Source organism: Schistocerca serialis, chromosome 3 (genome assembly GCF_023864345.2).
Source record: "Schistocerca serialis cubense isolate TAMUIC-IGC-003099 chromosome 3, iqSchSeri2.2, whole genome shotgun sequence".
Taxonomy (NCBI): domain Eukaryota; kingdom Metazoa; phylum Arthropoda; class Insecta; order Orthoptera; family Acrididae; genus Schistocerca; species Schistocerca serialis.
Window position 1 is genome coordinate 136719424 of NC_064640.1, and position 21501 is coordinate 136740924.

The window sequence follows — 21501 nt, forward strand, 5'->3', positions numbered from 1 at the left end:
CATTTTCATCAGCCCTCGACATGTTACTGTCATGAAGCGCATATATAAAATTCTATACAATGACAATGGAAGAAATCTGGTTAGAGCAATCTCTAAAGTTTCATTATCCCACACTGCCAGCAAACACAACTGAGAATGTATATGAACGAAGAAGGCACAGTATTACTTTATCCCAGCAACTTAACCACATTTAAGTGGTATGTGAATAGCGGGAATAAAATCCTCACATGTAAAATGTGTGAGCGACGGTCACTTTATATCCAATATTCAAAGAGTTAATAACTCTTGCATGAAATATTGAGACTTATCCATGACCAATTAGGTTTGGCTCGCATGGTCCCACAGAAACCAATACAAAAATAAAAAGTTTATTAGAGGGAGTAGCATGTAGCCTAGAGGGTAAGAACTTAGGCTTCATGTTCACTAAAACTTGTATTTACACATTTTGCAGTATAACTTGTATTTCAAAATATGTATCTTGTTGAGTATTAATCAATATTTCGTTTTCCTTTAGTCTCTTCTCTGGAGCAACAAAAACACTAAGTATCTGTCCAATAATATGTCATTTTCATATGAATTTTTGAAGCATGTTGTTTATTTTGATGCAGTACTTAGATGTTAGGATAATTGTCAGCTATCTCCCTGCTATCTACATTCAGTTTTTTATCTGTTATAATGTGTTAATGGTTTTTGTCCTTGACTCAGGTCCTTCTATGCTATTTGTCAGGATTATGTGGTCACTGGGTCAGCGAGGTAGACAAAAATACTAACGCCAAGTAATTACTCTTTACCACTTTATTCCATACAAACATTTTACAGTAATAATGTGCTCGCTATGCCAAGCTATCCTAGTTGTGTTGTCTTCCTTGTATAGATAAAAACTGACTTATCTAGACTCCATTGTGAGCCAAGAAATACATATATTTCATGTCGAAACCATGCAAGAAAACAGCTCTGCTGTGTGCTGTGGTCAGTGATGCAACTTGACTGTATGAGTGAAGGTGCTCTATGACAGGCATATGCTGACACTGCACTTCGTCAGCATTCCAAGGCAGTGCCAGCTTCTGCACACATATGTGTGAGACGACTTCATCCAAGACTGTAGCCCTAACAAAACACCGTGCAGAGAAGATGGGATATCAAAGTTGGCTCAGAATGACCACCTGGGAGTCATGAATCTGTTTTGCCCCTTGTGGCGTCAGAAGGCATTACAACGTTTATCTCATCTGCAAACACAATAAAGATTGATACTGATGAGTGGGCTTTTAAAGTCACAACTTTATACGTGACATCTGCTGTAGAACAAGATAAATTAATAAAAGTATGCAGAACACAATACTGATGATTAAGTATAGGTTGACACTACTGTAAGGTAATGGCAAAAGGTTCCCTCCGCCTTAATCCTGTTTGCTACTCCAATGTAATTTAACTTGTTGTTAGTGGTCATGGCATTTTCTTGGATATCCATAGTTAATTCATTATCCTTTGTTAAACCATATGGGGAATTATTCGCACATGTTAGTATGTATGATTTGTTATAGTAGACTGGTAACATCCTCTTTAATGTAAGCTTTCCAAAAGTGTGAAAAGTAGGTGGAGATATGGAATGTGTATCAAATGGATCACATGATGAATCACAGAGGGAGCGATTGTAGACTTGACTTCTACTGAGATTAAAGATGTTGGGTGTGATTACACAAATTTATTATCAGAAAGAAACAAGGGTGAAATACTACACAAGAGTGAAATAAGATATATAAAATAAGATATATAAAAACCGATAATTAGAAAGAATATGAAAATTTTGATTCCATGAACTTTCGGGATTTCAGCTGGATTTCGTTGATTTCTTGGCATGACATTTCGGCTCACAACTATTCAGCCCTCTTCATGTGAATGTTTTCCATTAGAGATTGCTAGTTGGCATCACTAATTTTATATCAATTTTTATCAGTCACACAGAGACGTGTGCAGTAAGAAACCCACTACATGAAGGACCTCCGAGTTTCGCGTCCTCTTCGGAAATTGCTCCATCTATGGCGCTCAGGCAAAGACATAGTGGCGATACTACATGTGTGCTCTCTGTTAGTATGCGCACTCACATCGTTAAAATTCAGATGTCAAAATTAATGAAATTAACTATCGCTAGACGTGTCATTCATCATAAAATGTTTTCTTTTCCAGTTGAATGCTGCTATCGCTGTTAAGATGAACTTCTGTCAAACGTATTTCCAACGATTCCTTAATAATTGAATCGCAGAAGGATCTGGTCGAAGCCAAACCCTCCATGACAGAATAATCCAGGGAATGTCCTACGTTCGGCTATGCCTGATTACTGGGCTGCGAAAGGCGAGTGTGGCGATTATGTTCAACGCATCTTTCACGCACTATGCTTGTTACTTGACCAATGTAGATTTTGACACACTTGTAAGGTATTCTGTAGACTCCAGCCCTCCATAATCCCAGATCGTTATTTGCCGAACCGAGAAGAGCACAAGTCTTTGCAGGTGGGTCGAAGATGACTTTGAAATGATGTTTCCTTAAGATCCTGCCTAATTTCGATGAAATATTGCGGACGTACAGGACGAACGGGACCCACTTTAGCAGTTATGTCACCCTGGACAAAAAAAGACAAATTGCCATCCCTTAAGAACATACAAAGCACACACACAGACACACACACACACACACACACACACACACACACACACACACACACACACACACACAAACACACACACGCACACACTTGATTTTTTTCTTATATCAATCAGAAAAAATCAAATCATTGTATTTAAATTGTATCATCATTGTATTTATATTTTAATAAAGGCATAATTTTAGATAGAAACATATAAGACTGACAAACAAGCAATACAAAAAAGGAGAAATTAATTTTGCTACAATCACAAAAAACTGTTTTTTTTACTTTCAGTTCTGCAAACTTTTTATTACATTTTTGAATTTGCTTGATCTGCAATTTCATGCTCATTTGCAAGAGTGGCCAAACCATTAACACAATTTTGTGTAGCAGTCGAAAGTAAAAAATTATTAACTAATTTTAGCTTAGAGAAAATCCTTTTGCCACTTGCTACAGTTATTGGTACCATTTGCAATATTCTTAAAGAAATAGTAAGATTTGGGACGAAATTTAACTTTATAACTAAACTCAGTAGATTTCTTAAGCTTTCTTCTTTGCCCAGAAGTGCAGTAACTACTTTAATTTCCTGTGCTAACTATACCCTGTTTAAGTGAACAGAATAACCATAAGCTAGAATACATTCTAAACTCTTACAGTATTTCAACAGCATTTCTTGGGCATGGTATTTAAATTATATAAGAATCGAAAATATTTACTATGATAAGTAAGTTGTTAAAATATGGCGTCAAGTGCATTTAGTGCTCTATCGATTCTAAAATTTAAGAAGAAAAATTTGGATCTTTGATGGGTAAATCTTGTGCTTTGAATGAGGAGTTCCTGTTTGTTCTTCTAACGAGGTGTCATGTTATTGTTGATCCAAAATAAACAAGTATCCATCAGACTAAATAACAGCTTTATGATAGGTGAACTTACCTTTATAAAAACAGGACACATACGACTAGGACTCGCGCACAGAGGCTTCTGTGACGTGAATGGTGCACAGCTACCGCTCGCTTTGCTGCGAGTCATGTAACAGTGGGTCACACAACCGCGACAATGGGTTGTATGAATAAAAACGAGAACATTCTCCAGAGTTGATACTCAGAGCAAAAGAACATTCTCAAAGAAAGTTCTCAATTTCGTATGAATAAAAACTTGGAAGCATAATCTCTGACCCTGGAGTACTTTCTCTCTACCTCCCCTCCTTACTGAGTGAGTTCTCAACAAAGAGATTAAAATCCAACATCTTTGGTTCTCAGTTTGTTTCGTTTGCGTGTGTTTTGTGTTAGCGAAAGTTTTCTCAAGTTATTTCTGTGCCGAAATGGAAGACTCAGAATTAGCCTTTATCATCGTTATTAAAGATTACCCCGCAATCACCAGTAAATCACAAACTCCGGCCGCAAGAAGAGAGAAAGGGGATTGTATTAAAGAAATACAACACCGTTATATGGTTAGTTTCGGGAAAGAAATAACGGATGGGCAGATAATGAAGAAACTGCACAATATGAAATCCTGTATCAAAGCGAAAACGGATGTTAATAAGACGGGAAACATTAAGATTTCCCTGAAAAATTGGGAGCAGATATTTTTAAAGTTTTTGGACGGAGATGACTGCAACCCAACTATCCACAGAGTTCCTGGCAAGTCCCATACTTTCCGATTTTTTTATTACGCGCTTAATGCTTTGAAATTGTGATTCAGAAAAATACGTATTTTTAATATGTGAAAATGAAACAATGTTTGGTAAATTTCGTCTACTATACACCACTTTTCAGTAAAAGTATCACATTGTACTATGCATGAAATTGGACGAACCCCTCCCAAATTTCTGCGTAAACCTATTTGGTATATTTACTAACTAGAAACTGAATCCTGACACACTACTATTACTTCTTTTTTTAATTTTCATTAGGAGCTTGTGCAGTAGGTGGTGGTTCCACCTGTCATCACTTCACCAAGGAATTTGGAGGTAGCTGACGCAGACTGCACATTTTATGGACAAGAGTCAATTTTGCAGCTACCACTAATTGTTCCAGCCGACCATATGGATCTCGTGGGCCCCGAAGTCGTCTTACCCTCTCAATCGTCTGCTTCGGGGCATGAGAGTGTGCCTAAACGTCGGAGATTAAGCATGGAAACAGATGAGACACGTAATTTGTCTACTCCAGAGCTCAAAGGCTGGTGCTATTGTACCAATTGGACATACTGAAACGAAAGCAGCAGAAATTGATGCGTGATGAAGATAAACAATAAAACAAATTGTGTAGTGTCTTATTTACATACCGAATTTCATTAATAAAAACATCTTTTTAAGTGAATGTTTATTTACATTCCTCATTTACCGAATTCCATATCCTCTTACAAAAATTATTCAGTACAAATGTCTTTTCAGTGTAACAATAAGTTCAATATAATCCAATTTGAAATGTTAAAAAAGTGTACGCACTTATATTGTTGTGTCTGGCCAGTATCTTCACCACATCATTGAAACAATTTCTGGTAAAGTAAAGCAAAAAGAGTAACTTGTTTTACTGTAGCATCTGGCAAATACCTTCACCACTAATTTTTGGTACAGTAAAGCAAAAAGAGTAAGTTGTTTCTATTTTAAATGCTGCAGGTAAGACGGTTGTGCCCTTATTGGCTGTAGCTCCTGGCAAATATCTTCACCACATCCTTGAAACAATTTCTGGTAAAGTAAAGCAAAAAGAGTAATTTGTTTGTATTTTAAATGCTGTAGGTTAGACAGTTGTGCACTTATTTGCTGTAGCACCTGGCAAATATCCTCACCACATCCTTGAAACAATTTCTGGTAAAGTAAAGCAAAAAGAGTATGGCTAACTTGTTTGTATTTTAAATGCTGCAGGTTAGACAGTTGTACACTTATTCACTGTAGCACATGGAAAATACCTTCACCACATCCTTGGAACAATTTGGGTAAAGTAAAATAAAAACTTGTGTCATCAATCTGCTGAAGTTACAGTACAGAAATTACATTACGGTTCCAGCAGTTCATGTTAACCTGTTGTGTCCAAAGCTACTTACAGTAGTATCTCTGTTCCAGTTTGAATAGTTACATAATAAACAATTTTTGTTGAAAGTAAAATCGATGATAGAGAATGAAAAAAATAACACTAAACAGCATTTTATTACGTAACATCAGAGCACTGTGCTTTATTTTCATGAGGGAATAATTACTGTAATTACAAAAAATATCAAATTGGGTTTAATTATTCAATGTTTGGGCAGACACCCAAACATTACAGTTGTCGTATTACATTTACAATTTCCCGTCTTCTATTTGTTCCACGCACACGTACGTTTGCTGCTTCCTCTTCTCCCAGTACTGGAAGACTGTTGTCGTCATCACTAGGTGCCGCAAAATCCTCATCCTCTACATGTTTTACTACGTTGTGCAAAACAAAACAGGCTATTATCACACTGGGGATTTTTGTTTGAGCAAGCCTTATTTTATTGTGCAGAATTAGGAAACGCCTTTTCACCTGTCCAAAGCACCGTTCGATTATCACCCTTTCCTTAGAGTGAAGTCCGTTGTATGCCCTCTCATCAGGTGTTCCGGGATTTTGAAATGGTGTCATTAACCACGGTGCAACGCCATATGCTTCGTTTCCTAAAATTAGGGCGTTGCACTGGTTCTCACGCAGTATACGATAGACATCGGAGTTTCTCCATATCCTAGCGTCATGTACAGACCCTGGCCATGAAGCATCAACACTCGTAAACATTTCACTGTTGTCACACGTCGCCTGCACGTTTATAGATCGAAAGCCCTTTCGATTGACGTATTTGTCTCCATGTGAAGAAGGTTTCATTATAGGTATGTGAGTGCAGTCTAGGGCCCCTACCGCACATGGTAGCTTGTATCTCGTTAATATTTCTCGGAAATCTGATCCCCAACGGTGCTTTCCTGTTGACCTGTTGCAGAACATACGAAAATGTTAGTGATACTGTAGTCTGGTGTACTCCCAAATCTTCTCCTACACTTATCTGAAAGCCTGAATCCGCTAAATAGCGCAAAAATATTTTCATTTTGCATTCATTGGAAAGGGTGCCTCCCCTTCTTTCGTGATTTTCCGGAAGAAAGTGATTCGCCAGCCAATTAATGTTTTGACTGTTAAATCTATACAAACTTCTACAGTTCCTTTCTTCTGTGTTCCTGCGTACTACGTATATCTTTTTTTGCCTTTCAAGAAACATAAATTCCGCCGTTTTCGCTAAAAACACTCGGTAACGCTTAATCACAACACAACTCACTCATCTCGAAGTATGCTATGGAGCTCACTCACAAAAACAAAGAATGTTCTCCGCTTGTGTGAAACGTCTTTGGCTTTATTCATACGAAATCGGAGAATATACTTTGCTTTGAGCAACTTCCCCCACCCTTCAACCCACACTGAGAACATACTCGGGTGAAGTATATTCTCAGACTCGCTTTATTCATGCCAACCAGAGAACTTTCTCCGAACATCTGAGTATAAAGTATATTCTCTGTTTTATTCATACGACTCAATGGTACCTCAGAGCGAGCAGAGAACCTTCGCCACCACAGGGATCGACGAAGATCAAAATATCGCTTTCGATTGCACACCAACAGGCCATGCAGCAAGTGGCCACACAGCAACAGGCTGTACAGTGACAGACGTCATCTAATAGTGGAAGCCTAGATAACTGAGTGAAGGAAACCATTCGCATAATTACAACTTATATTTAATGTGGTGTTATTGAGTATTTGACCCACTAGTTTCTTTTTCACACTTACAACCAAAATGGCGCCCCCAAATTTTGGCACCCTCGACAAATGTCCAGGTTGCCCATCCCTAGAGTAGGCCCTGAGGATGAACGCCCTTGACTTCAATTGCTCCTTCTCCTATTAATCATACGGATGGTCACGTTTCATTTTCCTTAAAGCTGTGCTGATCTGATGTGGGGAATGGTCATTATCTTTGAACACAGGTTATAGGTGTTCAAGTTCCCTTGCCAGTGCCAGGCTGTCTCCATCAGACACAACAATTTATTCAGTGCAAGAAATTTCGAAGGGCGCGTGTAGTTTGTTATGGGTGGTGGCAGCTATATGCCTACAAATACAGGTCTGTATGTGTTGGTTTACGGTAAACGAATTGCGCGAATGATCCATCCACTTTCCAACCGATCAAAACTTCCAGAAATGGTAGGCAACCTACATTTTGCACTTCCACTGTAAATTTATATTCTTGTGGATGGAATTCAGATACTGTAAAAAGCGTGACAGTTCTTCTTCACCCTGGGACCACACAACAAAATTATCATCTACATATCATCTTTTGGTATACGTTCTACTCAGGTACCCTCTCCTCAAAGTCTTCCATAAAAAAGTTTGCTACCAGAGGAGAGAGAGGACTGCCCATGGTAACACCATCAACTTGCTCATAATATTCACTGTTGAATAAAAAGTAGGTTGAGGAATGGGCATGATGGAATAGCACTGTTATATCAGCTTTGAACTTACTGCTGAGGAGTGACAATGAAACCGTGAGAGCGACTCTACTGATGAGTGAGACGACATCGAAGGTTACTAATAAGTTCGACTCATTTAGTTGAAATGTTTTCAGTCTTTTAATAAAGTCATCGAAATTATAGGTATGATGTGAGCACATCCCCCCAAAAGGTCTCAGTAAAGGTGAAAGATGTCTACTTAAGTAAAACATTGGAGTGCCAATATTGCCCACAACAGGACATAATGGTAGTCCTTTGTGTATCTTTCTAAGGCCATATAACAGTGGTGGAACAGAGCTGTGAGGTTTTAATCTTTCCGTAACTTCTTGCAAAAGGGAAGAAGAAATCAACAATGCGAATGTTTACCTTTCTGCTCTCCTGTGGAGTCTTTATCAATCTTCCAGCTTGTTGATTCACATAACAAGATACAAATATTCCTGTCGTAGATCGCATGTGACAACAGAAGAATACCGTTGCTCTTTTCTGCTGGAAAGACCTGTGTGTGAGGATCATTTCATAGCATTTATTAGTGCTGTTGAAGAAGCTGTTACATTGCAGAACACGTGAATCATGTTGCATGCTTATGAAGGCTCCACTTCAGAAGATTAACGTTTCCTCAATAGAAAGAGCCACACTATCCAGGCTATGGGATGATCATCACACAGTACTCTTTCCAGCTTTTTTAAGTCTATTTATAAAATGCTCAAAGAATATGAGCACCTATCGTTCACGAATGATTTCAGTTTCACTTTGAATAAATTCCCTTCATGACACCTTAAAGAGCTCAGCAGTTTTTATACCATATTTGGTCATTAATACACGGATTATAGTCTGTTGTTTTTAGTTTAGTTCTTTGTCTGTAGTAGCAGTCTTTCTTTCTTGTATCATATACATGCATATCACAGCACTTTGTTTTGTCATGTCACAGAAAATGCAATAAATTTTTAAAGATACAGCGAGTAGACTGTGAGGTACTTATAATGTACAAAGATTTCCCTACATGAGTCTCTGTACCCTATTCCATGAATAACCCTGATTGATCCTTTCTGCAGGGTTAATATTCTGTTCATATGTATATCAGCAGTATAGCCCCATATCTCCATCCCATAATTAATCAGTTCTAAAATTCTTGCATAATAAATTGTTTTTAATGTCTGGTCAGAGACCACTTTTGATAGCTGGCTAATTAGATTTTATTGTATATAACAGTTTTATGGTTTACCCATAATCGATTTTCATTTAGGTAACTATCAAGATATTTAGTCTTCTGAGTCAACTGCTCAATTTCACCTGTGTTGCTGACAAAGATTTGGTGTGAAATTGTAAGTTTAAATGGCAATAACTATGATCTGCTGATATTTATCTTCAACTCTCAATCCTGGAAATAAGTAGCTATTTGACCTATTTTGACCTACACCTCAGCTGCGACCAGTGTTAATTCATCATTTTGTTTTCCAGCAAATAATAATAAGATAACATCTGCAAACGTTAACAACTGGGAGTTGCGAATTGGCTTTATATCATTTTTGCACACAAGGAAGAGAAAAGGGTCCAAAACTGAGCCCCAAGGTATACATGATGTGATTGTTTCATATCTGGACTGGAAATTTGTGTCCTGATCATTGACTTTGTAAGTCAGTTTTGTATATGGCTTACAATTAACTAGGCATGTAGTCAGCATTTGTATGGATGTGTTATGTATATTGTAGGGTTCAAGTTTATGTAAGCGTAACTCATGGTTTACTGAGCCAAAAGGCTTTAGTGAGGTATAGAAATATGCCTGCTGTTTGTATACCTTGACTCCCATAGAGTGTGGTGAAAACTGGTGTAAAAGGGTTTTTTATCATTTAAATAATATTTTGAAATACTGACATAGAGGGATCCAGGAATATACTACAACCACTTACATATTGCTTCGATAGGAATTGTGTGAACAAACTTAGATCAGTTAAAGTATGCACATAAGTTATGGAACACTCATTCCTCCCATGTTCCATTCACAAATGCAATGGGCGAAACCATAGATCACTGGGAGAAACCTTACCTATGCTATGCACCTCACAGTCGTTTGCAGAGTATAAATATAGATCTCATAGAAAACGTCACAATTCAGGTTATAATGAAAAAAGATCATTAGACGTGTACACTGAGAAATGTCATTAATGTAGCTGTAAAAGTCATATGAAAGGCACATGATTTAACTGTTGCAGTGAACTACTAACACCTTTGATCAACTTGAAGCGAAAACTGCCACTCTCTGTGCAATCTCCGCTTCCAATTTGCTTTCTGATTATTGGCACAGTGAGACACAAACATGGCATCAATGTGTTCAGCTGGTTTTTCCCAGGCATGAATTTCTTACATGTGCATTCCCCCAACACCAGTCACATGTAAGTCAGCTTCATGTGGAAACACCATACTTGCATACTTTCATACCAACACATGTGAAAAGCCAGGATTCCACAGGCAGGAATATCTTAAACACGTATCCCTCATCCTCTCACTACCTCTCACGTAAGTTGATTTACATGCAGAAAAGCTGAGCAGTTTAAGGCACTGCAGTCATGGATTGTGCGGCTGATCCCGGCAGAGGTTCGAGTCCTCCCTTGGGCCTGTGTGTGTGTGTGTGTGTGTGTGTGTGTGTGTGTGTGTGTGTGGGCCAGCCGCAGTGGTCTAGCGGTTCTAGGCGCTCAGTCCGGAACCGCGCGACTGCTACGGTCGCAGGTTCGAATCCTGCTTTGGGCATGGATGTGTGTGATGTCCTTAGGTTAGTTAGGTTTAAGTAGTTCTAAGTTGGACTGATGACCATAGATGTTAAGTCCCATAGTGCTCAGAGCCATTTGTGTGTGTGTGTGTGTCCTGAGGATAATTTAGGTTAAGTAGTGTGTAAGCTTAGGGACTGATGACCTTAGCAGTTAAGTCCCATAACATTTCACACATTTGAACATTTTACATGCAGAAACACCTAGCTCGCACACTGTCACCCCAAGTTATGCTCAAGTTATTACAGTTGAAATGCATTCTTCTTTCTTGCATGATGTCGCTTCCCCCATAATCAACTATGAGCTTCAGTTGCTACCACTCGGTGGTTCTGCTTTCATCCTGGTCTGGTACGTCAGCAGCACAGGTCTAGAATCGTTCGTTTACGTACACAGAAAGTTAGCGTCATGTTGATGTAATAGGCTTAGGCTTCAACTAAGTGTATAAATACTTTCTTAGGGGCAAAATGTTCTTAAACAGTATGATAGGAATATCATTTTAGCATTCAACTACTCCTTGTAATCACTTATTGTAATAGAGTAACACATTGTTTGGTGTGACGAAATAGATTAAAAACTATTGAAACTAAGAGTGTGAGCCTTCTGAGGTTTCACATTACTGCAGAAGAGTCAATACTGTCAAGGATTTTTTTTTTAATTTCAGTGAAATGATAATAATTTTTGCTTTAGTCTTTTAGTTTAAACATTACCGTGAAATGGAAATTTATGTGTGGCTTAAAATAACGTTTGGTTAGAAAATTAAGTACTATACCAGCAAAACAAATACATATTTACAGCACCTGTAAGCTGTCATAATCTTGACTAACTCTGGAAATAAAAACAAAACTGAACACTTGAGACAAAAACCGTACTCTCCACAGTATTCAGTGTATTCTAGATAACATAAAAATTTAGAAATAATGCATATATTGCAGTGGCTCCAGTTGCTAGATATTTCAACGTTACTTATGATTTAATGTAAGCTAGCAAGACATCTCTCTTCCTTGTATTACACTTTTGTACAGAGCCAAAACTATGGTTGAAAAATATTTCAAAATTGATTTTACTCATTCGAAAATGATTTTTGAACGATACAACGTCCTCGTCAGATGACTCCTTCCTTAGCGTATTTGATGTTCCCAAACGATTCCTACTAGATGTCCATCTCTATAGTCAATATCTGTTGGTCCATTTTTTCTTCATCGACGTCACTATAATCTCTTCATCTAAAAGCTACATCTACATCTACATTTATATTCCGAAAGCCACCCAATGGTATGTGACAGAGGGCACTGTACGTGCCGCTGTCATTACCTCCCTTCCCTGTTCCAGTCACGTATGATTCGCTAGAAGAATGACTGCTGGAAAGCCTCCGTGCGCCCTCGAATCTCTCTAATTTAACATTCGTGATCTCCTCGGGAGGTATAAGTAGGGCGAAGCAATATATTCGATACCTCATCCAGAAATGCACCCTCTCGAAACCTGGACAACAACCTACACCGCGATGCAAAGCGCCTCTCTTGCAGAATCTCCATAACGCTATCGCGCTTACCAAATAACCCTGTGACGAAACGCACGCTCTTCTTTGGATCTACTCTACCTCCTCCACCAACCCGAGCTGGTACGGATCCCACACTGATGAGCAATACTCAAGTATAGGTCGAACGATTGTTTTGTAAGCCACCTCCTTTGTTGATGGACTACATTTTCTAAGGACTCTCCCAATGAATCTCAACCTGGTATCCGCCTTACCAACAATTAACTTTATATGATGATTCCACTTCAAATCGTTCCGCGCGCATACTCCCATATATTTTACAGAAGTAACTGCTACCAGTGTTTGTTCCACTATCATATAATCATACAATAAAGGATCTTTCTTTCTGTGTATTCGCAATACACTACATTTGTCTATGTTAAGGGTCAGTTGCCACTCCCTGCACCAAGTGCCTATCCGCTGCAGATCTTCCTGCATTTCGCTGCAGTTTTCTAAAGCTGCAACTTCTCTGTATACTACAGCATCATCTGCGAAAAGCCGCATGGAACTTCCGACAACATCTACTAGGTCATTTATATATATTGTGAAAAGCAATGGTCCCATAACACTCCCCTGTGGTACGCCAGAGGTTACTGTAACGTCTGTAGACGCCTCTGCATTGAGAACAAGATGCTGTGTTCTGTTTGCTAAAAACTGTTCAATCCAGCCACACAGCTGGTCTGATATTCCATAGGCTCTTACTTTGTTTATCAGGCGACAGCGCGGAACTATATCGAACGCCTTCCAGAAGTCAAGGAAAATGGCATCTACCTGGGAGCCTGAATCTAATATTTTCTGGGTCTCATGAACAAATAAAGTGATTTGGGTTTCACATGGTCGCTGTTTCCGGAATCCATGTTGATTCCTACATAGTAGCTTTTGGGTTTCCAGAAATGGCATGATACAAAAGCGAAAAAACATGTTCTAAAATTCTACAACAGATCGATGTCAGAGATATAGGCCTATAGTTTTGCTCATCTGCTCGACAACCCTTCTTGAAAACTGGAACTACCTGTGCTCTTTTCCAATCATTTGGAACCTTCCGTTCCTCTGGAGACTTGCAGTAGACGGCTGTTAGAAGGGGGGGTCTTTCGCGTACTCTGTGTAGAATCGAATTGGTATCCCATCAGGTCCTGTGGACTTTCCTCTGTTGAGAGAGTGCGCAACTCCTGTACTTCACTTGAATCTCCAGTCGTGTGGGAACGCTAATGTGCACGTAAGGGCAGTGATGCAGGGAAGCACGTGTATCATCACGTCTATGATGCCACTAGAAACATGTTTCAGTTGTTTCCTGTAGTGTTTCACAATTGTTTCTGACTTCGTTTCCTGTGTCTTTCCACACTGGCGGCAAACATTTCTCGTAATGTCTTCACATCATCTTCAACGCTATTTGTCGGATTGTTTTGGTGTCGTCTGCTGCGCTATGCTGGGTGATGAGGAAATTATAATGATATGTGGTGCTGGACTATTAATACTGGAAGATGATTACAAACAAAATGAAAGACGTTGGTTTCGTTGGTGGGTGAAAACATACAGCGTGGAGCAAAAAAATATGTTCTACAAAACAGAGTTCCAGGGTACAAAGAAACATACACTCCTGGAAATGGAAAAAAGAACACATTGACACCGGTGTGTCAGACCCACCATACTTGCTCCGGACACTGCGAGAGGGCTGTACAAGCAATGATCACACGCACGGCACAGCGGACACACCAGGAACCGCGGTGTTGGCCGTCGAATGGCGCTAGCTGCGCAGAATTTGTGCACCGCCGCCGTCAGTGTCAGCCAGTTTGCCGTGGCATACGGAGCTCCATCGCAGTCTTTAACACTGGTAGCATGCTGCGACAGCGTGGACGTGAACCGTATGTGCAGTTGACGGACTTTGAGCGAGGGCGTATAGTGGGCATGCGGGAGGCCGGGTGGACGTACCGTCGAATTGCTCAACACGTGGGGCGTGAGGTCTCCACAGTACATCGATGTTGTCGCCAGTGGTCGGCGGAAGGTGCACGTGCCCGTCGACCTGGGACCGGACCGCAGCAACGCACGGATGCACGCCAAGACCGTAGGATCCTACGCAGTGCCGTAGGGGACCGCACCGCCACTTCCCAGCAAATTAGGGACACTGTTGCTCCTGGGGTATCGGCGAGGACCATTCGCAACCGTCTCCATGAAGCTGGGCTACGGTCCCGCACACCATTGGGCCGTCTTCCGCTCACGCCCCAACATCGTGCAGCCCACCTCCAGTGGTGTCGCGACAGGCGTGAATGGAGGGACGAATGGAGACGTGTCGTCTTCAGCGATGAGAGTCGCTTCTGCCTTGGTGCCAGTGATGGTCGTATGCGTGTTTGGCGCCGTGCAGGTGAGCGCCACAATCAGGACTGCATACGACCGAGGCACACAGGGCCAACACCCGGCATCATGGTGTGGGGAGCGATCTCCTACACTGGCCGTACACCACTGGTGATCGTCGAGGGGACACTGAATAGTGCACGGTACATCCAAACCGTCATCGAACCCATCGTTCTACCATTCCTAGACCGGCAAGGGAACTTGCTGTTCCAACAGGACAATGCACTTCCGCATGTATCCCGTGCCACCCAACGTGCTCTAGAAGGTGTAAGTCAACTACCCTGGCCAGCAAGATCTCCGGATCTGTCCCCCATTGAGCATGTTTGGGACTGGATGAAGCGTCGTCTCACGCGGTCTGCACGTCCAGCACGAACGCTGGTCCAACTGAGGCGCCAGGTGGAAATGGCATGGCAAGCCGTTCCACAGGACTACATCCAGCATCTCTACGATCGTCTCCATGGGAGAATAGCAGCCTGCATTGCTGCGAAAGGTGGATATACACTGTACTAGTGCCGACATTGTGCATGCTCTGTTGCCTGTGTCTATGTGCCTGTGGTTCTGTCAGTGTGATCATGTGATGTATCTGACCCCAGGAATGTGTCAATAAAGTTTCCCCTTCCTGGGACAATGAATTCACGGTGTTATTATTTCAATTTCCAGGAGTGTAGCAGAGGAAAGGAAATACGGTGCTAACGTGACTATAGCAGATGTTGTAAGTGACCATCGTTCATCTCTTGGCACTTTTGAGCCTGGTCAGCAAATTCCTGATGGTGGATCGAAGCTGGACTGCTAAAATCTTATCCGACATGGCCTGCTGTAGTTCATGAAGATCATGAGGGTTGTTGCGATACACCTTAGACTTGAGGGTTCCCCAGACAAAGTAATCACACACTGACAGATCAGGTGACCTGGCTGGTCAGCTAGGGCCGCGACCAAACTGACCTCTGCTAACAACTCTGTCAATTGCGAAGATTGCGTAAATATGCTCCAAGGATCCGGTGTGGACCATGTGGCAGGGACAAACAGGGTGTGGTTATATGTATACATTCACATCCAATCGTTTCCACTCCTCCGTGCCTCTTTTATTTGCCTCACTCTGTAATATAGGAGAACTGCTGGGAATAACTTTCTACAGGAGCTGATTATGGAAGAAGGCTGTGGTTTCTGTAACTTCATTTGGATGTCATCTACTGGTTTTGAATTCCTGACAGACATGCTAGCACCAAAAAAAGACACAAATTTCGGGAAAACAATTAGATTCTTCGTTTTTTGGCGCTGGGTGATTCATTTCAGATACTTGCGTATTTATTTGACATTTCAAAGCAAGTTATATCTGAAATCTTACCTGACGTTTGTAGAGTAGTGATGGAAATACTGAAGAATTACACAAAGGTAAATAACGAAGAACACTGTTAAATATGAATATTATTTAATTTTTATTCCTTCTGTATGGCATTACAAAAATCATCGAAAATTACTTCCTTCACTTTGTCATCAGTGTTACCAATGAATGTGCCAGATGTATCAGTACAATTTGGTGATGCCTCTGACACATCCGCACCCACTGACAGCTTCAAACTTTCATAGCATTCTGTGTTTTTTAGGATCGTTGGCTGATTTGGGAGAGGTGACCAAACAGCAAGGCCATCGGTTCCAGCGGATTAGGGAAGGTTGTGAAGGAAATTGGCTGTGCCCTTTTCAAGGAACCATCCAGGCATTTGCCTGAAGCAATTTAGGGAAATCACAGAAAACCTAAATCATGATGGCCAGACATAGGTTTGAACCATCATTCTCCCAAACGTGAGTCCAGCGTGCTAACCACTGCACCTCCACGCTTGGTTATGTTCTGTTACTAGAACTTCATTCAGTTTGGCCATTGTTTTTGTTTTTCACAACTGTGGCAGTATCCGCAGTATTGATGCCACATACATCATTGAATTGCTCTTCCATCTTTTTAAAACAGTATTCAGTAAGGTAGAGGCATCGTTATATGCTCTACCGTTTTGTCTTATTAGTTTTCTTGGTAGAGAAGTCGATGTTGAAGGAGCAGCAACGTCCTCTTCCTCACTGATCCCTACATCTGTCGAATCTTCCACAACCTGAAAACAAATTCTTTTCTGTCAGATGCCGGTGACTGAAAACAACTGGCATGAAAGAGCATGTATGTTCTCACAAAGACTCTGCAGGAGAGACGCTCAGTAGCTCAGCACGGGCTTTTGTTAAAGTTTCGAGAACATACCTTCACTGAAGAGTCAATCAGTATATTGCTCCCTCCTACGTATATCTCGCGAAGAGACTATGAGGATAAAATCAGATAGATTAGAGCCCACACAGAAGCAAACTGACAATCCTTCTTTCCACGAACAATACGAGACTGGAATAGAAGGGAGAACCAATAGAGGTACTCAAGGTACCCTCCGCCACACACCGTCAGGTGGCTTGTGGAGTATGGATGCAGATGTAGATGTAGATGCCACAAGTTGAGTGACTGCTTTTTGGGACAAAATCCCTGTTCTATGTTTTTGTAGCGGATAATGTTTTTCCATTACAGGAAAACATTATGAAACCATTCCCCAGAAGGCATGTTCAATATTCCAAGGAAAGAATTTTTAATTACCAATTGTCTCAGGTGAGAATGGTTGAAGAGAACGTATTCAGGATTATGACTTCGTATTTTCATGTCTTTAGAATACCAATGTCGCAGAAACCAGAGAAGACACGAACTGTCTCACTTACGGCTGTGTGTCTCCATATTTAAAAAAAATGAAATGTTGAAGCATGAGATAAACCCAAGCACATGAAGACGAGATGGTGCTGCATCGATTGTTACTGCGCCCAAGAATGTACTACAGAAAGCTTCTAACACAAACAAACAATTTCGAGGCAAGTTTACAGATTACGTTTTAAGCCCACAAGGAAGTATACTGCAGCAAAATAACAATGGATGAATGTTATTGTACAGTATAAAATACAAGTAAGGACACGCGAGAATAGTTTTTGTACCTCTTGGTTAACAGTTTATGTTGTTTTTTATGGCTGATGAACATCATTGAGAAACTTCAACAGTTTATAACAAAACAAGATTAGTGTATACACCACTGCCCAATAATCTGCTGGATACCATCTTCCACTTTTCAAGTCGATATGCGACCTCAAGCGAACGTATTTTTGCTTGATGCTTGCTTTGTCTCTGCCAAATGTAGCAGCAATTCTCTGCATAGCATCATGTTTCTTTGTTATTGTTCTTCAATGCTTGTTTCTAATGGTCCATAAGCGGTGCCCTGCCTGGTACAGTTCTAGAAATTCCACTGTTTGCTGCTTCATACACTGCATTTTTCTTCTTTTTTTCAGATGACGCTTGGATTAAAAAAAAAGTTGAGTGACTGTCCTTCGTGAGCGCACTCCACTTCTATGACGTGACATGACAACGATGGAAGCTTTTTTTTCTCGGTGACAAAAGTCATCCGTGCGCACTAGTCCTTGATTACGACGAGCTAGCACCACGTGAAGTTAATGTAATATTTCAAATTGTCTGTGATGTTGAAATCAAAATAGTATTTTTCTAATTCTGAGAGTCATAAAATTTCTGGTTTTAAACATGGTTAAAAAAAAGGTAAAATGAGTGAATATTGTCGTACAAGCATACATCCGTAGATACAATTACCTTTCGGACTGCTGTTGTCTTGCCTGATAATCGATAATACTGGTGAGCAGTGATCTTGCCTCGTACTAGTAGAAGGTCTGTGTTGTGATGACGCAAGAATAGTCGTTGGAGGGAGAATAAAAGCTGTTGTTTTGGATTTGTTGAAGATGAGATGGATTTTGTTTGAAATAAATGTTCTCTGTTCATAGAGTTGCTGCATAATTCTTTGATACTTCCCTTACTGTACATAATTTCCAACTATGCCTCCAAAGATCCCGGCAACAATGAATCTTAAACAGGTAAAAGAGATCGGCACTTTCGGTAGGGGGACTGATCTTAACGTGGGGTGAACTTATGTTCTGAAGATTCGACTACAAATTTATTTCGTTAATAACCCATGTTTGATGCTAGTGGTGTAGGCAGTCTTAATTCCTTAAGGAGAATGAAGTGTTTTCTTTTGCGTTTAGGCCTATAGCAGGACAACTCACAAAGACGTCACTACATTGGAGCTTGACTTCTCAATTTTATCCTTTGATAGGCTAATATGTGAGGGTTTGTATAGTTAGCTCTTGTGTTAAGGACAGTTTTTGTTGTAAGGGAGTTGTTTTATAGGTCATGCTATTTTACAATTTTTGTAACATTGTGTTCATATTGTTGTAGAATTAATCTTGTTTCAGTTTATGCTCCGTCAGAAAGTTCTGAAACTGTATCGAGACATATTACGGGAAATACGCAGAGTACCGGATGAAGGAAGTAAAGCAGAACTTCGCCTTTGGGCTAGAAGTGACTTTAGAAAGTACCAAAATGAGAAAGATGAGGTTAGTGCATTTAAATTGCACCTAAGAACTGTTTTCCGTTGCCCAGTTAAATATTCCTATAAATCATTACACAGAGTAATATTGATTCAATAAAAGTTTGGCATCATTCGAATGAGATTGCTCCCTCTTTAGACTGTGTGTGAGGATGCAAAAACAAAAATAGTCTGAAGCGATATCCTCACTAACAGTGTATAAACATAAGCTGTCCTGAGACGACATGTAACAATTTGTTGTAAGTGATTACTATTTAAATTTGACGAATTGTTCATTTAAAATGCAACCTCATAGCACACACTGTCCCTATGGATATATACAGTATATATTATACGACATGTTAGGAAAAACAAAAATTTGACAAAAACCAATATTTTTTTCCAGTGCATAACTGATCTGTTGTATTCTCAGATTTTCTGATGTCTTGATGTCATCAGCCTGACTTGATGCTCTACTCCATGCAAGACTCTTAGTTCTGTATAATTTCTGCAACTGCAACCAACTTCTATTTGAACATACTTACCGTGGTTAAAACTTTACCCTCCACCCCACCCCTATGGACACAAAGAATGGTGTGAAAGAGGTGGTTTTCAAGATATTTTGTTAGTTGTCAATTACATCCAGTCAATATAAAGTGTATATTTTGAAGTGAGATTGATAACATTTTTTTCTCTTGTATGAAGCCACAAAAAATGATTGCTCCAAGTCTCAGCTATTTTAGTTCAGCCTTGTTTGAAATTATGGGTGGAACATTAAGGAGAATGAGGTTAATTGGGATAATAAAGCTAATTTTTTTAGTTTTGTTATACGAGGAAGCAGCATTCAACCTTAGCTATGGGGAAAACTCAAATTTCTACAATTATAAATTTTGTGACGTTCTTTTAAATCATTAATATTTGGGAATGTACATGGTTTAAATGATCACATTGTTCAATAGAATTTAGGCCTGTTGGTAAGAGGATAAAGAAATCCTTGATAGATACTATTTGGATGTCAGTTTCTTCCTTTCTAAACACTTTGTGGGGCCCTATAGTTCATCTCATTCCCATTACATGGTCTTTCTGAATTTCCAGCATCATGCATACAAATCTGCAGTGACTGCCCCCCCCCCCCCCCCTCCTTTGTCCTGCCCTGCCCTGCCCTGCCCTGCCCTGCCCTGCCCTGCCCTCTCCTCTTCTCTCATCTCCTGTCCTCTTCACTCTTCGTAGAGCCTCCCAAAAATTTCACAAATACAAATAAACATTTATTTATACTGTCTATTTTTGTTTCTTCTAGGTGTATGTAAAATCTGTCACACTATCATTTATGTTGTCTTGTGTCTAACTGTTTTCACATTCACTGGGTGGATTTTGGTGTACACAGTGGGTGTTAAATGACACCACACCACAGGTTACAAAGCCAACAACAAGACTGCGTTTTATTTCCGTGGTTTGTCACTGATAAGAGTGCTGTGTGGATAATGATCAGTGACATTTTAACCTCTCACAGAAGCATTCCATCAGACCCCTCACAGAAAGACAAATTCTATGTAGGCCTAACACACACCATTTTATGCGGCATGCCAGATGAGGAAGCGCATACTAGTAATATTCTATTCTGTTCATTCTAAGAAGCAGTTAAAACTAGTTACAACCTGACACTGTTATAAGAGACATTTATTGTAAGTTTTTGTCTCTTCAATTTGCAGTACGCTATAAAGATGCTGATCTTCAATGGTGAGAGATCCTTAAAGGAACTGAAGCAATCCATTGAGTTGAGCAGTGCAAAGAATAATTAAAAGTAGCATGTGATGTTAATGGCACATGATTGCTGTGACTGAACAATATAAAACAATGTGTAAGTATTTATGTTAGGTACCATCTTTAAGATGAAAATACCCCTTTATGTGGCTGCTGATTTGTAGTTTCCATTCATTGTTTGACCAACAAAAAGTAAATTTGTCATCAACCTAATTGTTCTATTTGAAGTCTTCTCTTTTATTCCACCATTGTGGGAGCTGGCACAAGTGTCAGCTTATCTGGAGACATTGTTTAATATGTAAATCAAACCATTGTGCATGCAGGCAGTTTCCACAAATGCAGAACATGAACAGAAGTGAAAGTTGTGTGCAAGTGTCAGGGAAAACCCATGTATCAAACACATGAGTTTTGTGTTGTGCCATTGATGAAGCCAATGAGCTGTGAATCATATGAGTATTGTGAAAATAAAAAGAGTGAAGTTGAGATTTTAACTGTGTATTTATGTTAGGTACCATCTTTAAGATGAAAATA

The 21501-nt window shown here is 40.0% G+C and overlaps 1 protein-coding gene across 1 annotated transcript; it reads left to right on the forward strand.

Annotated features, from left to right (window-relative positions):
• Positions 1-18499: 18499 nt before the first annotated feature.
• LOC126469844 (LYR motif-containing protein 2) lies at positions 18500-21453 on the forward strand. The gene is made up of 3 exons (XM_050097140.1): positions 18500-18718; positions 19097-19237; positions 20919-21453. The coding sequence occupies exons 1-3, from the start codon at positions 18680-18682 to the stop codon at positions 21006-21008; spliced, it is 270 nt and encodes an 89-aa protein (XP_049953097.1). The 5' UTR covers positions 18500-18679; the 3' UTR covers positions 21009-21453.
• The last annotated feature ends 48 nt before the right edge of the window (positions 21454-21501 follow it).

Excerpts from the sequence above, each read along its gene's own strand:
- LOC126469844 (XM_050097140.1), top strand. The coding sequence starts at position 18,680 with ATGCCTCCAAAGATCCCGGCAACAATGAATCTTAAACAG. Across the intron at positions 18,719-19,096 it reads CAACAATGAATCTTAAACAG|TTTATGCTCCGTCAGAAAGT; the intron begins GTAAAAGAGATC and ends ATCTTGTTTCAG. Across the intron at positions 19,238-20,918 it reads ACCAAAATGAGAAAGATGAG|TACGCTATAAAGATGCTGAT; the intron begins GTTAGTGCATTT and ends TTCAATTTGCAG.